This window comes from Cucurbita maxima, unplaced genomic scaffold (genome assembly GCF_002738345.1).
Source record: "Cucurbita maxima cultivar Rimu unplaced genomic scaffold, Cmax_1.0 Cma_Scf00005, whole genome shotgun sequence".
In the NCBI taxonomy this organism is placed as follows: Eukaryota; Viridiplantae; Streptophyta; class Magnoliopsida; order Cucurbitales; family Cucurbitaceae; genus Cucurbita; species Cucurbita maxima.
The window spans coordinates 550,655-568,230 of NW_019272021.1; the positions used below are offsets into that span (position 1 = coordinate 550,655).

Here is a 17,576-nt window from a genome sequence, read left to right on the forward strand (position 1 = left end):
TTCTCATGGTATCAGAGCACCTTTGGTTTAACAATCTTGATCCTTTCTCTTTTATGGCTTATGAATCCTCTTATCATCTTCTTCCTTTCAACACTCTAATCTATATGATCACCATCAAACTTTCTTCCTCCAATTATCTTCTTTGGAAAAACCAACTCCCAATCATTGAGAGTCAAGATATAACTATGGTTCCACCACCCTGCTTTAAACTGTTGGATCTATATGGCAACCCTAGAGGGGTGAATAGGGTTTTAACAATAAAAGTGTTTAAACGTGATTAATTTTTCTAATGATGAAACTTTTTACAAATAAGTAGAAGATGATAATTTGGAACAAAATAATTAAGTCAAAACAATAATAAGTAAAACATGCAATAAATCACAATAATAATTTTGAAATTAAATAGGAAAGAGTTAGAAAATATGACGTAGTTTTAGGGTGGTTCTGTCAAACTCGACCTACTCCACTCTGTAAGCGCCTTTTGGGAATTTGAATAAACAACTTTTTCGACTATTTCCACGGATTAGAGCCAAACTGCTACACTGCTCTTTTTACAAGTTCAAGAGTAAACTCAATCCTTTCCACGACGTAAGATCAAACTGGTACAAGTATTTAAATTTTAGTAGTAACACATCACAACTCTCTCAAAAAGTAAACTTACAATTTGAAGCACTCACAACTATTTTCTCACCATACAATAAAAAATTTATCTCAATAATAAGATGAATAAAAATAAAATTGGAAGCTTAGAAAGAGCAACAAACAATGGAGACTTTGAACAGGATTGAAGAATTTATGGAAGATGTGTATTTAAAATGTGGGGAAGATGAGTTTATATAAAGAAGAAAAGTGGAAAAACTTAAGAATTAATATTGACCATTGGATTGAGTTAGGAATAATGAGGGAGATTTAAGAGTAAATAAATAAAAAAATTTACAAATTCATTTATTTAAATTTCTTTAATATAATAATAAATAATATAATAGTAATAAAAAATTATATCAGTAACGAACAAATGAAAAATTCAAAATTTATTATAAATATAATAATATAATAATAATAAAAACGATGTGAGTAACTATCAAAATTTTAAAATATAATAATATAATAATATAATATATTAATAATAAAAATCGATGGAAGTAACAGTTAGATTCAAATTTATATTTTGTAAAAATAATTTTATTTAGAAATATAATAATAAGAAAAACTCCACCCTTTGTTACCCTCTCAAAATGATAAGTGTCATATTTTCATATACTTTGATTTATCCATCATTTTGATTTTGCTGTCACATCATCACGTCAGGTATATTGTCACGACTGTAATTTCTTCATTTTAGCTCTAATTTGAGTAATTGAAAAGTAGTTGAAATCGTTATTCACGTCGGGTATGTTGTCTCGACTGTAATTTCTTCGTTTTAGCTTTGATTTGAGTAATTGAAAAGTAGTTGAAATCGTTATTTCCAACCGGTAGACATTTCAAAAATACTGAAAATAGTTAATAATTAAAAGTAGGTTTCTTATCATCAAAACATTAATCAATTAATTGATTGAAATTAATTAGAATGAGATCCATGGCCAAAAAGCCTAACATAAATTAAAAACTTCCTCTCAACACTCAACACCAAAAATTTGGCGTGGAAAGCAACCGATCAATGACTTCTCTGTCTCCTGCTCTCCTCTCTCACTGAGGAAGCTATTGTTGTCGTTGTTGGTCTCTCCATTGCACGTAACGTTTGGCTTGCATTGGAAACTACGTTCAACCATCATTCAAAAAGCTCGTGAACTAAAACTCAATAATGTCTTGCAGTTGATGAAATGTGGTACCAAACCTGTTGGTGAGTATGCCCTTACCTTCAAAATAATTTGTGATCAACTTCATGTCATTTGCAGACTTTTCGAGGACATTGATAAAGTGGACTGGTTCCTTCGTGAACTCAACACCAATTTTTTAACTTTTTATACTACTCAAATGGTTCTCACCCCTCTCCCATGTTTTGCAGATTTAGTCTCTAAAGTTGAAAGTTTTGAGTTGTTCAAACGCTCCCTTAAGTCTTTTGACTCCACTCCTATAGCATTCACAACCACTAATCGTGGTCGCACCCATGGAAGTCACCCTGCTTTCTTTAGCAACCAACAATGTCGTTCTCATTCCCACAAAAACAACTCTTCCAACCGAGGACGAACCTACTTGGGTCAGGGTCATCGATCACCTCGCTGCCATATATGCCGCATGGAGGGCCATTATGCTGACCGCTACAACCAACAGTATGTTCGATCTGATTTTGCTCACCTTGTTGAAGCCTTCAACACATCTTGTTCTATTGCTGGACCCGTGGCTATTGATTGGTTTTTGGACACTGGGGCTTCAACTATATGGCCGCCGACTCATCTATTTTGAATCAATCTAAAAATTACACGAGTAAGGACTCTGTCATCGTAGGAAACAGTGCATCCCAACCCATTACCCGTACTCTTTCTCCTGTTCCAAATATTCACTCATTAGATATCTTGGTTGTCTCTCATCTCACTAACAATCTTCTTTCAATTAGTAAATTAACGTCTGATTTTCCTCTCTTCGTTACATTTACTAATAATTTTCTTACTATCCAAAATCGTCAAACAGGAAGGGTGGTGGCAACCAGTAAAAAGGATGGAGAGCTATATGTGCTGGAGCGCGACAACTCTGCCTTTATTTATGTCCTTAGAAACAAATCTTTATGTGATTCATATGGCATGCCCGACTATGTTTGGTGAATTATTCTATTATTTCTTTTTTAAATAAAAAAAAGATTATCTTTCTCTTACGCCTTTATTGTCTTCTCTATTACTATGCAGTACTTGTCAGCTTGCGAAAAGTCATCGATTGTCTTATTCCCGCAATGAACGTAGGTCATCTCATGTGTTAGATTTTATTCATCGTGATCTTTGGGGTCCTTCCCCTGTCAAATCCAATTCGAGTTTTCTTTACTATGTTATTTTTACTATGATAATTATTCTCGATTCACTTCACTTTACCCTTTAAAATTTAAATATGATTTTTTTGATATTTTTCTTCAATTTAAAAAATTTGTGGAAAATCAATATTATGCTTGTTTCAAGGTTCAAAGCGATGGAGGTGTCGAATTTACCGGCACTTGTTTCAAAACTCACTTATGTACTTCTGACATCCACCATCAACTCTCTTGTTCATATACACTTGCTCAAAATGGTCGTGCTGAGAGAAAACAACGTCATGTAACTGAGACTAGCTTGAACCTGCTCTTTCACTCCCATCTTTCTCCTCGTTTCTGGGTTGACGCCTTCAGCACTACAGCTTATGTTATCAACTGGTTGCCTACTCCACTCCTTGGAGGCAAGTCACCATTTAAACTCCTCTATGGCTACTCCTCCGCATTATGACAATTTTCATCCCTTTGATTGTCGTGTTTATCCTTGCTTGCATGATTATATGCCCAACAAGCTTTCTCCCTGTAGCATTCATTGCATTTTTTTTGGGTTATAGTCTCGCTCATAAAGGGTTTTGTTGTCATGATCCCACCACCACTAAGCTATAATCACCCGCAACGCTCAATTTGATGAAACTCACTTTCCTGTTGTCCCTAGCTCTCACGCTCAACCTTTTTCCTCTTTTCAAATTTCAAATTTCATCCCTATGTGATATTTGTTCTGACCTTGTGGATGAGTTTGTATAGGTTGATACTTCGCTTACAGGTTCCTCTTTGTCACTCTTGATTTCTGATCCGGCCTCTATTGAACCTAATGCTGATTTCTCTTCTTCTTTGGGCTCTCATCCTATGATCACACGTGTCAAAGCTGGTATCTTCAAGACTTGTCATCCAACAAATCTTGGTATTTTGGGCTCATCTCAACTTCTTTCTACTTTTTTTGGATCCATTGAGCCAAAAGAATTCAAATATGCGGCTAAGAATCCTGCTTGGGTTGTTGCCTTGGATGAAGAAATTCGAGCTTTACAACAAAATGACACTTGGACTTTAGTTCCTCGCCCTACCAACACCAACATCATGGGCTATAAATGGGTGTTCTGCATTAAATATTTGCATGATAGATCTATCGAGCGTTTCAAGGCTTGTCTTGTTGCCAAAGGTTATCCTCAGGTTTCTGGTCTCGTCTACAAGTTCGGTTGTCAAAGCTACCACTAACCATATTGTGCTTTCTATTGTGTTTTCAAATAAATGACCTCTACGGAAACTTGATGTCAAGAATGTTTTCCTCAATGACACTCCTATTGAAAATGTCATATGGAACAACCTGGGTATATTGATCCTCGATTTCCCACTCATGTTTGTCTATTAAAGAAAACTCTCTATGGCTTAAAGCAAACTTCTCGCGTCTGGTTTCAGCATTTTAGCTTATTTCTTCTCACACTTGGTTTTTCTTGCAGTCGTGCTGACATGTCCATTTTTATCTTTCATTAGCAATCTAACCTTATCGATTTGCTTATTTATGTTGATTAAATTATTGTTACCGACAACTCCTCCTCTCTTATTGACAGCTTTACTCGCAAGCTTCATTCTGACTTTGCTACCAAGGATTTGGGTTCTCTCAATTACTTTCTTCATCTTGAAGCTTCACTTGATGGTCTCTTTATTAGTCACTTAAAATACACTCAAGATATTCTCACTCGTGCTCAGTTGCTTGATAGCAAACCAGCCCACACCCCCATAATTGTTTCTCAACACCTGACTGCTGATGGTTCTTCTTTCTCTGATCCTACTCTCTATCGATCTCTTGTTGATGCCCTTCAGTACTTAACTATTACGCGTCCAGATTTTGCCAATGTTGTCAATTCCGTTGGTCAATTTTTGCATGCCTCTATTCCAGATCACTTTCTTCCTGTCAAACGTATTCTTCGCTATGTCAAGAGAACACTCCACTTTGGTCTTATCTTTCGTCCATCCATTGTTGCTAGTGCGCTAGTGGTTTATTCGGATGATGATTGAGCTGGTTGTCCCAATACTCGTCGTTCTACATCCGATATTCTATTTATCTTGGTAAAAAACTCGTTTCTTGTAGTGTCAAAAAGCAACCTAATGTCTCACGCTCTAGCTATGAATTTGAGTATCGTGCTCCTACCATGACTGCTGCTGAACTTCTTTGGGTTACTCATCTTTTGCATTACCTCAAGGTCCCTATTTCACAGCAACCCTTACTTTTATCTGACAACAAAAGTGTTGTTCTTTTAGCTCTAATCCTGTTTCTCACAAGCGGGCAAAACATGTTGAACTAGATTATCATTTCCTTCGGGAACTTGTGATCGCGGGCAAACTTCGCACATAGTATGTACCTTCCCATCTCCAAGTGTTGACATCTTCACAAAAAGTGTTGTTCGACCTCTTTTTTTATTTTTCAGATCCACGCTTCATGTTCGTTTAAATCCGATGCTCAGCTTGCGTGGGGTGTTAAGGATATTTAGCCTTGAATTATAGTTTACCATATGTATCATATTTAATCGTTTATTATAGGAAAATATTTAGATATTTGTCTTCCATTACGATTTATTATAGACTCAGTTCGTTGATTCCACCGTTGGATATTTCAACTGGGCCAATTGATAATTATGACATGAGATAGCAAATGAGACAACAAATGGATGAAAATTCTCCACTTAATGGCTGCCGCTTAACGCTCTGGCACTTTGGATCTTGAACCCAATCTAACTTTTATAAATTAGTTTGGGTAGTCTAATGTTTTGGAGTCATTTGAACATCCATACGTTTCCACCCATTATAACCTAAATCATTGACCATGGATAGCAAAAGATTTGAATTTTGAATTTCCACGTACACATGTTGTTGGGAAAGAGAGAGAGAAGCAAATGCATGTATGGTTGGTTGTAATGAAAACGGCGATGTTGATTTAATGCTCTCTCAACATCGCATTGTGATCATCGAAATCTCTCCAAACAATAAAACCTCTAAACCCCAAATTCCCAAAGTCCCTTTTCTCGCCTCCCCCGCCACGCTCCCTTTTCTTGGATCTCATCGCCCCTTCTTCCTTGTTTTTTTATTTCTTTCTGAATCCGCCCCCTCTTTTCCCCCTCATTCGCTTTCCTTCAGATCGCACTCCCATTTCCTACACCCACTTCCCCACTTTCCAACTCAGAACCTCTTCGTACCTTCTTCTGGGTTGCTCTCCAATGGCGTCCTTCACGGTCCCATGCCCCAAGCTTTCCACTCTACCCGCTTTCCGTTCCAGCTCTCACAACAACTGGCATCGCACCCACATTAAGCAGAATCTTTCTCTTCATCGCCGCCCATTTTGCCTGAAGGATTCATTTTCGTTCGGGTCTTCTTTTGTCCACCCACCATTTTCTGGGATTGAGGTCTGTAACTATGTTCATTGCATTTTCTTGGAATGGATTCTTACTGTTTCAATCTCTTAACTCCAAATGTTCTCCGTCATTATCGTAATTTAGAAAGATCTTTTGCGCAAATTCTCTCCGAATAGAAATGGTTTTTTATCAAACCATGTGGAGTGGGGGCGAGTGTAGGAAAGTAATTGATGGAATTTGGGACATTTTAATGTTTCAGTTTCAGGACTTGGAAGACAGAACTTATTCTTTTTCATAGTCTTGATTCATAGTTGTTTTCGTTTGTAGCACTCAATTAGAATCATAACCCAGAGAAAGAAAGAAGGAAAGATTATGGTTTAAGAAAAAAAGCATACAGAATCTTTGCTTCAGAAGTGATGTTCTGTATTAGAAGGATTATCTTATGTTCATGCAACTGGAAGGCCTTTTTGTAGCTTCCTAGACCCACTTTCATGTTTTCAATGAAATTGTTTGTTAGCTGGGGATCTCATTTGTCCTTGTTTGGAGTTTATGTCAGTGAAAAGAAACTCAAAATCCCGGGAGTTAATCCAAAATCACCTTCGATCGACACGCATAGCTTTTATGGCTCCTACAACTCCACTAACCTAAACTGTTCACATATGTGTTTTTTAAACTACAACTTATAATGAGAAAAATTTGATCTTAATGGAGTCGGTAAAGAGTGAGATGGTCGTGGTCGTGGTCGTGGTCATGCTCGTAATTACATTTTGAGTTTGGTATGTACTTTCGTGTTTTCAGGAGCCGAACAAGAAGAAATCTGGTGGTGTAATGGTGCATGCACTTAGGGAGGTTAGTTGGTGGCATGAGCTTTTTAATCTTCTATTTGTAGATACATCCATAGGTTTCTTTGTAGCTGTATGCATTTTTTGTTACCTTTATTACAGATGGTGGTTGGAGAAAGTTCAAATTCTGCACCAGCGCTTGTCTCTAGAGGAAAAGATGAGTCTGCTGCAGAGGCAGTTTCTGATCAAAATTCTCTTCCAGATGAGTCGACGATATCAGCCTTCATGAGCCAAGTTTCAGATCTCATCAAGTGCGTTACTGTCTTCCATACTTGTGAAAAGGGAATTTAGTTTTGTTTGTTCAATCTTTACTTTTAAATCTTTTTATATGCAGACTTGTTGATTCAAGAGACATCATGGAACTACAACTGAAACAACAGGATTGCGAAATTGTAATAAGGAAAAAAGAAGCTTTACAGCCAAGTCCATACCTGGCATTGCCACCACCTCCTCAAGCATATAGCATGGTTGCACCTCCACCGACACCGACCCCGACCCTGGCACCTGCACCTACAGCTGCTTCTGCTCCAGCAAAACCTCTCCCCCCTGCACTGAAAGCGGGTGGTTCTCATCCACCTTTGAAATGCCCGATGGCTGGAACGTTTTACCGAAGCCCTGCCCCGGGAGAACCTCCATTTGTGAAGGTAAGTTGAGAAGATCAAACTTTGAACTCCTCCATATATATATATATATATATATATATATATTTGATTCATGTGTGGATTTTGTAGGTGGGAGATAAAGTGCAGAAAGGGCAAATAATATGTATAATTGAAGCCATGAAGTTAATGAATGAGATTGAAGCTGATAGATCTGGAACCATAGCTGAAATATTGGCTGAAGACGGAAAACCAGTCAGCGTAGACACGGTACTACTCCCTCATATTCTTCCATTTATTTTCTTTTCCCTAAAAAACTTGCATCTAAATTCTTTAACTCTTCCTCTTTTTTGTGCAGCCTCTTCTTGTGATCGTACCTTGATTGATAGCCTTCAACAATGCCACTTTTCAAGCTCTTCTTTTTCTTTTTTCTTAGGTTCAAATTTCTTATAGATTTGTACGCACTTTTAGAAGATGTGTCAACTTTTTTTTTTTTTTATAATAAATAATGAGGATGTTTTTACATGACGATATTCAAACTATTCCACAATTTTTCTATTGGCTGTTTCCAGATTGATTACCTAAACCCTTTTTTTCTTTCCTAGTATCTCTATTCTATTCTATTTCACTTTGTTAATGTACAAGTTAGCCTAAACCTAAGCATGTTACAATTTACTTACACCTATCAGCATCATCGTTGCCTACTATAGCTACCTTTCCTGCCACTGTTGTCCTCCTCGTCACCACCCGTTGTAGATTTCCGTCCTTTTCTTGGGGTAGGACGCTTCCTTTTAATATTTGCTGTGTAAGTGGAGTAATCAAATGCATCACCCCTAAGAGTGCTCTTGAAAGCCTGTGGTGTTTTTAATCAGATGACAGAGGGAGAATAAATGATACAATGGAAAACCGAAGGATTTGTTCACGCACCTGGTATCTTTGCATAAACTCTTGATAAGATGTTGGAAAAGTTGTGCATGTTTCGCTGATGTCAAAAGGAACATTTTGTTTGGACAGGAACTCTCCAGGTTTTGGTGGTTCATTTGGATTGAAAGACTAATTTCCAGAAAAGAACATGATGAGCCAATTGAACGGCTTTGTGTCTACGTTGTGAATAAATACCAATTAACAAGCATATATATACCTGGCATCGTGCATCGTGCATCGTTTAGACTGTCCACGATCTTTAGATGTCTCTTTAGCTTCAAAAGAAGTTGCAGTGCGATAGCTGCCAGGCTCATCGTCAGCAATGGTTTAACAGATAGACTAGGAACAATTGAAGTAAAAGGAAGAAATGAGATACCCAAAAGAAATAATCTTTACCAAGTATAAAATCACTCTCAAACATACATGCCTTTAATCGTTCAAAATCAACTTTTGAGTGATCAAACTAACTGTTTGAAATTACCTGAATTTTCTGAAGATCATCTTTTGAGATACTATACAAATCCACCGAGCAAATGTTATGGAGTTTTCCCTCCAATGTAGTATTATATTACTCAATTCATGATGAGCAACCGACTCTGGTGGCATTTGCTGATTCAAATCCATCGACATAAAATCACAAAAAGGACGAGCATGATCAATCTCCACTGACCTGTTCATATCCGATAAAAATTATATTATCAGAAAATAGAGCAGGTTGCGGAGGCTGAATCATTCCATTTTCGTAAGGAATATTCTGGGTATTCCCTTGTAACAAACGCATACCCAGTGCTTTGATCTCTTCTTGAAGTGCTCCACCTCTTACTTGTATCATTCGATTAATAGCATGAATCAAATATAAAGGCTCGTCAGGGAATGTAAACGGTAATAATAATGCAAGTATTTCTTCACAGTACCTGCAAAAAAAGGGAGAAAGAATTCAAGCCATTTTAGCCAAAGATATCATATCAAAGTGGGGAAAATGAATAGATTTGAACTCACATAAGGAAAGGTATGATTGAGTCATTCATCTGTGGGTTGTCAAACTTCCGAACAATGGAGGATATAAAATTGTTCCTCGAGACTCGGATTCCTCGTATGAGCTTGTAAATTCGAGAAACTCCATGTCTTGCTTGAGTCAACGAACTACCATCAGATTTACCTTTCAAATTGCTAGAGCCCTTGGATTGAATTTTTTTGATTTGCATTGTTAGAACCACGACTGATAGTTTGGATGAAAATGAATGACATTTGAAGACCATCCCCCAGTCGGCTTTCAAAAAATGTTGGGTACCTGAAAGGAGATGCATCAGTTATATTGCATAGGTTTAAGCTGACAACTAAATAAGTTGAGCATAGGGGACATTACTTCTCATTCATATTCATCAATAAGTGGTGAGCCAGCTTTGGGTTTGCTTCATGGGGGTCTGTTTCAAGTGCGATAAGATAAGGAACACAGGTAATCGGATGGACAAGACCTTGGCGAAGCACCACTTCCACGATCTGTATATTGAAAAGATAATAAAAGACAATGCTCAATGAACCAAATAAGTAGAAAGTAGGAAAACAAACAAATGGTCAACACATACATGACCAAAGACGTAGAGCAAGTTGTCTGCGCTCGTGCATTCTTATAGATTCAAAAACTGATATCCAATATCTTCCAAGTTTCTTACTTTGGTTATGAATAGCATTATCAGCCATGGTTGTCACAAACAGCTTTCTGGTTGGTAAACTTAACTATAATCCAGAACAAGAAAATGCAACGGACTAGCCTTTTTTTTTTTACCTTGGGGGCAGTTTGACGAACTTGACCATTTAAATCTAAGCTTCTTCCCAGAATCCTTTCCCAATACAACTGAACAATACCACCACATATGTTGGTATCTCCTGCCCCAGCAGCAACGGGTACACTTTGGCCACCTCCACAGTATCAGGGGCAACTCCATCACCAGGTTCATCTGTTCCCATTTGACTTTCCGCATCAAGAAGATAATCATACATGTTTTGTAATGTTTGCATCTGCCCAGCGAAATAATTCAAACGTATGCCCATAACATTTAACGAAACAAAAAGGAAATTGTTCACTCACCTTAAGACGAACGTCAGAACCAGATGACAATGATTCCTCTACAATTTTCCCAAGATCTTCTTCAAGCATAAATTCAGGCCTCGCAATAAGAATAAATCCCACAGCCTACAAAATGTATAAAGAGTTAAGAGTTCGCCTCAATATGTTGTAAACAGAAAAAGGGAAATCCAAGAGAAAAATATAAGCGAGAGGATACCTGCAGAGCTCTAATCCTAATAACTAAATCCTCTGTCTGCAGGTACTTCTTCAACAAGCTGAGGCTTTTTGCGACATCGAAGTTCTTGTTGCTGGAATTGTTCAACAAAGGACTACCATAGCGAACAAGTAATCCGAGACAGAAGAGTGAACGTCCTACCAGCTGCAGTTTCATAATCCAAACTTATATAACTATTATCATTGTATGTCCAAAAAAACAAAAAACTACTGTCGTTGTACCAACAAACTTCATAAATCTTGTTTTGATAACCAAAGTAACATAATGGTATATAGGTCACATATAAAAGAACAGTTATCCTAGAATCTAATTAAACTAAATAATGAAAACATTCAATAATCAATTCAGATGGGTCAAATACACAATGGTGACAAAGAAAAGCAACGGAAATGCAGGAATGACTATTAACACTTGAATTGCAACTAGGCAATCTACAGGTCCATTGTGACAGATCTGAAGTTCATCCCAATCAATACTGTTAGAGACTAGCAGTTCACTAGCCCTTAATAAGATAGTACATACGGGAGAAAAAAATGCTTTTCTTGTTGCTAACAAGAAACACAACAATATAATGAAGAAATTAAAAAATCTAACCTGTTTGTTATCAACTCCTTGAGAATCCAAGCGTTTAAGAAACATCTGAATGAGATACTCAACAACCGATGCACCTTTACCCGATACCTTACTCAAAGAGCAAAGGCATCTGTGGATAGGGAAAAAGAATCAGTCCCTCATGAAAACCAAGATTGCAAACAAAATTCAAACTACATAGTCCAATTATGCGCCAAGACGAGATAAGTAAATTACACAGCAGTTTGTTGAGCAAAAATTTATCGGATGAAAATAAGAGAAAAGTAATAAGTAGAGAGGATAAGTACTTGATGCAAGCATGTACAACTGTGAAGAAGGAATGCCGAACAATCATGTGTTTCAAGTCTTGCTCTAGATCTTCAGCAACATTCAGAGACAATTTACGTAGCAAGGGAAAAACTGCATCAATTATGAATATGATACTCTCAAGTAACTGAGCAACCACTCAGTCAACGACCTAACAACAAATATGACCCAAGTTAAGGAGCAGACATCCCCACATTCACTTCTGAATTTAGAACATGAAGGTCTAAGAAAATATTGTTTGCGTAAGAAATATAAGGGTTTAAATATCTGATGTTTGCATTTGCTGAAGTGAATTAAAAAGGGGCAGACCGAGACCACCTAAACATGGGACAACCATAAACTAATATGAGAAGGAAATATTCCCGTAGATCCAAATTACTCAGTAAAATAAATTAGCCTATTCAAGACATCAATTTACAGGAAATCTATCCTAACTTCCGATGATTGCTTTCTAACTCATATTCTAAGTTCTTTTTTACAGATGTATAACATCATGTCTTGAAGAAGAAAAAAAAAAAAAAAAAAAAAAAAGCTACCGATTTTTCCCTAGTAAGGAGGTTTCACATAACCATTATTACCTAACCAAAAAAACACATCATTATTAATATATAAAAGTTTAGAATTGAGGAATTTTCATTGATATTTTTGTATTCAGTCCTTAAGTAAAATTTCAATAATGCTATCAAGTAATTTAGTTCTGTTGCATTTTGAAATCAACATTAATGCTATTTTTCTCCCTGAAGAGTATTACAATATCTTTTTCGTCTAAAATATATAAAATTGTGACATGATGTAAAACAGATCAATAATACTACAAAAAGAAACTAGATTAAACTACTGACCTTCAAACACACCATTTTCACTGGCTTTATGCAACGCACAATATGAAGGATCATAAGCACACATAATATCCATTATGTGACGTCGGGAGAACTCGATAATTCTCTCTATGATCTGATAGAGAAAGAAGAAAAAAATGGTCATTCATCAATCATCAATAAATTACATACAGCATCAGCAACAATTATAAAAGCATGAAGTGCACTGAAGTATAGTAGTCCCTTTGGGGGAAGGGGGTTTAAGTGCAATTTTAAAAAATTAAAATAAAAATAATAAATAAGAGCTCCAGTGAAGTAAAACGAACAAGGTATAGAATTTACAGAGTGAAAATAAAGAATTAATTATTACAGACAAACCAAGTTTACTACAAAATACAAAATCACACAACAAATGCCTCGAAGTTAAAACCCGTCATTTTTTTTTTTTTTATAAGAGAGTGAAATTTACAAGAGAGATGTATAATCCATGGTGTTTACAAAAGACCTTCCCGGTTTGCAATGAGGGAGGTATAACTATAGGAAGTAAAAATATTAGATAGTTTACACCAAGATATAGCTTGGTAAACAACATTGTCGAAAAGTTTTGTGTAGGTCTGTGTCGTTTCTACAAATATTCACTGATTTCTTTCTTTTCATAGATTCCAAAAGAAAGTCATGATGAGGTTTTTTCATAATAGGGCTTTTGCGTTCTTGAAAGGGTGGTACGTTAAGGCCATATCCAAAAAATCCTTTACCTCCCTAGAAAAAGTGAGATACCATCCGAATATATTAAGAATTGTTGTCCAAAAATTCTGAGCGTATGTGCATTGCATAAACAAGTGACTTTGTGATTCGCTTTCTTTCTTGCATAGTGGACACCAATTTGGAGAGAGAGTGATGTAAGACATTCTTTTTTTGAAGATTTTCACTTGTGTTGATGGCTTTATGCGCTATTTTCCAAAGGAAGAACTTCATCTTTTTAGGTTGATGTTCTTTCCATATTGTCTTTGCTAGCGTGAGATTTATTGCTTCTACTTTTTCTCTCATGTTCATCATCAAAGATTTTGTAGAAAAGACCCCATCACCGTTGGGGAGCCAAGTTAGTGAGTCTTCTTTGTTTGACAAACCACAAGGGCAAGGTCAAGGCTTAATTCGACCCACTTTGTTGCTTCATTATCCTTTAGATTCCTACCAAGCTTCAGGTCCCAAAATTTGTTGACAACATTCCACGTTTCTTTAGTCGTGGCTTTTTTGCTATGAGAGAGCCTGTACAAAAGTGGATACTTCAAGGCTAGCGTGGTGTTTTCAGGTCCAAAATGATGTGCTTCCCCCATTCCCCACCTTATGGCGAGTTTTCGGTTGGTGATGAGATTTTGATGTTTCCTTATGTACTTCCAAGGCCCTTTTGTAGAAGATGAAGGGGGTGATCTTTGTTTGATGTAGTAGTATATTTAGCCTTTATAAGATTTTGCCATAAGGCCTTTTTTTCATGATGATATCTCCATATCCATTTGGCGAGGAGAGTTGTGTTCTTCTTCCTTATCGAGAGAAGACCAAGGCCTCCCTTTTCTGTTGGGAGGTTTATAATATTCCCACGAACAAGGTGCGCGCCATCTTTCCACAAGTAATTTCTGAAAAGTCTTTCTATATCCGTGGCCACTTTTTGTGGCATTTCAAATAGAGACATGTAGTAAGTAGGGAGGTTGGATAATGTGGCTTGTATTAGGGTAAGTCGTCCGCCTTAGTTTGAACCAACAACTTTTTGTTCAAATTTTCCTTTCTTTAGTTTATTGAAAAAAGTGAAACTTAAGAGAAATGCATATTCCTCTCAACACAATGAAGAGCCGGAGGTAGCTTAAGTGTGAAGAACGCTTAACTGTAAACTTTAAAGCTTCTTATATCAATGATCGTCCGAATAAGCAAAGTACTTGATACACGACAGAATGCCAATCAATATAAGACGAATGCAAGCGACTGAAAGAACAAACCTCTTCTTTGTAAAGCAACTTGGGCATTTGGTCATGAGCCATTATTGCCAGAGATGAATGTATGGACTCCAAAGCACAAAAGATGGTTGCAACTGCATATGAATCTAACTGAAATATGATGGGAAAAAGATTATCTGAATTAAGATAAAGAAATCATAATGCAACGGCAGAAACCAAGCAGAGCAGAAGCAAGTCCTTTCCTACTCCAAAGAACTCTAAGGGCACAAAAGAAAAAGAAAAAAACCAGTTCCCACGATAAAAGTAAAGAATAATTACTCCCACCATACGCATGTTTCATATCAAAAACCTTACAGCGACAAATTAGATTGTTGTATAATTTTTGTAGGAATCTTCAACTGCATAAGAACCTAAAAAATACAAATGGGGAGGGAGGTGATGTGTCATTAATCCACACAAGGATGTAGGTCGATCCCACATCTGCTGACCCCCCAAAAAAAAGAAAATTCACTTCCAAAAGTAAGGCTAGACTCAACCACACCCTTATTCTAATAATTCTTGCTATAANTTGCCCTTTTTCAAATTTTTTTTTTTTTTTTTTTTTTTTTTTTTTTTTTTTTTTTTTTGATAAAAAATCTGTGCCCTTCTTCAACTCAATCACGGGCGTCCTGCCTCTAAACAAGGAAGATTAAGGACCTTCTCACTGCAGACTGTGCCTTATGCTTCTAAAAACATGAGCGTCAAAAGATAGCAGCATTTTCAAGAGGTGCTTCTGAATCCTCGCTTTAGGGATAAAGGTAAAGTTTTATGGCAGCTAGTTTATTTGCTATTCTTTGGGGTATTCGAATTGAGAGAAATAATAGATTTCGTAGAGAGAATGACAGATCAGGTGAGGAAGTTTGGGAGGTGGCTAGGTCTAATGTCTCCTCGTAAACGTCGGTTACCAGTTCTTTTTATAATTATGAGCTTACACTTGTTCTTTTGGATTGAAGTCTTTTTTTTGTAGTTAGGGCCGGACTTCTTTCTTTNGGAGCTTTATTCTTTTTTTTTTTTTTTTTTTTTTTTTTTTTTTTTTTTTTTGTATACCCTTGTATGTTCTTTCAATTATTTCAGTGAAAGTGTAGTTTCTTATAAAAAGTAAATTTTTGTAAGAATAATCATTAAAGTCACGTAAAAAATGACACTATGATAACGGTCCTAAACATTTTGCTGGAAAGATTATGATGAATTTTATTTGGGACAGTGAAAAGTTCAATCTAGCACCCACGTGGTTAATTGGTAGGCAATGGGCCTTCGTATTCAATTTGGAGGCCTAGAAGTGGGATCCCTTAAACAAAGAAACTCAGCATCTCTCACGAAATGGCTATAGAGATTACGCAAGAAGAAAGCACCTTATGGAGAAGAGTATAGTCATTATTTATGGGCTGACCCGAGTACAATCAGTATTTATGGGCTGGATCACATTGGCTTGGCAACAAAAGCTGTGAAGAAAGCTAGAAGATTCAGTTTATGGCCAGAGATAGGGAAAAATAGCAGGTTTTCTTTTCTCCAGTTCTTGAACTTCAGGGCTGAGTCCCGGAGAAGATTTCAGTTTTGGGAGGATAGGTGGATCGGGTCTCATACATTGGCACGTCTTTACTAGCATATTTTCGTTCTTTCAACTAAAAAGGAGCCACCATTGCAGTTTGCTGGAACATGGAACATCAATCTTGGGATTTGGACATTAGAAGAGGTACTTTTGACAGGGAGGTGGAAACTTGTTATCTCTTTTCCAAGAGCTTGATTCAGGACAGCTAAGGGAAGGAAAAGATATGCCTCTTTTGTCGTTGGAAAAAAATTAGCCCTGTTCGTTTGAAGGCTCCTTTGGTGGGTCTAACTTGGAACTTCACATATCCTGAAAGGGTCAAGATGTTCAGTCACTGGCCTACAGGCGTTTGAATACCTATGCCCAAATTCAAAAAAACATAAAACAAAATTAGCAAACTCACATGTTCACATTCTTCAACAGACAATCCTTCTGCTCTATGTATCTGATGATCTAAAACCTTTAACAGCCTCATCAGGTTATCGAGAGGAACCAAATGATGGAGTTTCTTCGAACGTATGGACATTACTTCATTGACAAGCATTCTTAGATCAGTAAGAGGCAGTGCCAGCCACTCTGATTCATCACAATCATCACCGACAATTTCAGCTCTGCCACAAAATTCCTCTAAGAACTCGCAAAAGTTTGCAAGGATGGCGTCTACAATATTCAAAGTAATATTTAGTCTATGAAAAATGAAGATCAAAACTTGTGAGGTTAAATACGGTGCAGAAGTTTTTTTATTAGCTCAAGGAACTTCCAGAACAACCTTGAAACTCAGAAGAATCTGTTCTAACAGAAGAAATTTCATCCCTGCCTTTCTTCTTAACTTTTACTTTTCTAGAAGATGATACTGGTGCATCCTGTCCATTTTTATTGCCAGGATTAGCAAAGCACTTAACAAAATAAAGAAACTAGAAACCCTAATGTTTCGATACATTAGTAGGCATAGATTCAGGATAATGATTTTGAATTGTTCTAGAGTCTCCTTCAACTTGACTTCGGCATCTGATCGGTACTGCTGGAGACGTACTCCATAATAGGACCTGAGAAACTTGAACAGCACAATAGACAGTAAGTTCAAAAATAAATGATAAACTTCAGAAAAATAATATAAGTCATCCGAGTAAAATAAAATCCAACAAAAAGGTACATATAAAGATAATGGAGCAAATTGCATATTTCTAAATTTGGCATTAAAATTATTTTCATTCTTTCTTATTTTTGTAATTATTCATAACCTCCCAAATGTATTATATTTTTACTACTTTACGCCCCTTAAAATGCCCGTTCCTGCAATACCATAAAACTCCTTGTACGCCTCAAACTAAAAAAAAAAAAAAAAAAAAAAAAAAAAAAAAAAAA

At 36.6% G+C, this 17,576-nt stretch overlaps 1 protein-coding gene and 1 pseudogene across 1 annotated transcript; one reads left to right on the forward strand and one right to left on the reverse strand.

Moving 5' to 3' along the window:
• Positions 1 to 5,884: 5,884 nt before the first annotated feature.
• On the forward strand, positions 5,885 to 8,271 carry LOC111479981 (biotin carboxyl carrier protein of acetyl-CoA carboxylase 2, chloroplastic-like). Its single transcript, XM_023124917.1, has 6 exons — positions 5,885 to 6,348; positions 7,096 to 7,146; positions 7,242 to 7,390; positions 7,474 to 7,783; positions 7,871 to 8,008; positions 8,097 to 8,271. The coding sequence occupies exons 1-6, from the start codon at positions 6,163 to 6,165 to the stop codon at positions 8,118 to 8,120; spliced, it is 858 nt and encodes a 285-aa protein (XP_022980685.1). The 5' UTR covers positions 5,885 to 6,162; the 3' UTR covers positions 8,121 to 8,271.
• Positions 8,238 to 17,576, reverse strand: part of LOC111479218 — an 11,565-nt pseudogene continuing 2,226 nt past the window's right edge.

Excerpts from the sequence above, each read along its gene's own strand:
- LOC111479981 (XM_023124917.1), top strand. The coding sequence starts at position 6,163 with ATGGCGTCCTTCACGGTCCCATGCCCCAAGCTTTCCACTCTACCCGCT. Across the intron at positions 6,349-7,095 it reads CACCATTTTCTGGGATTGAG|GAGCCGAACAAGAAGAAATC; the intron begins GTCTGTAACTAT and ends TCGTGTTTTCAG. Across the intron at positions 8,009-8,096 it reads AACCAGTCAGCGTAGACACG|CCTCTTCTTGTGATCGTACC; the intron begins GTACTACTCCCT and ends TTTTTTGTGCAG.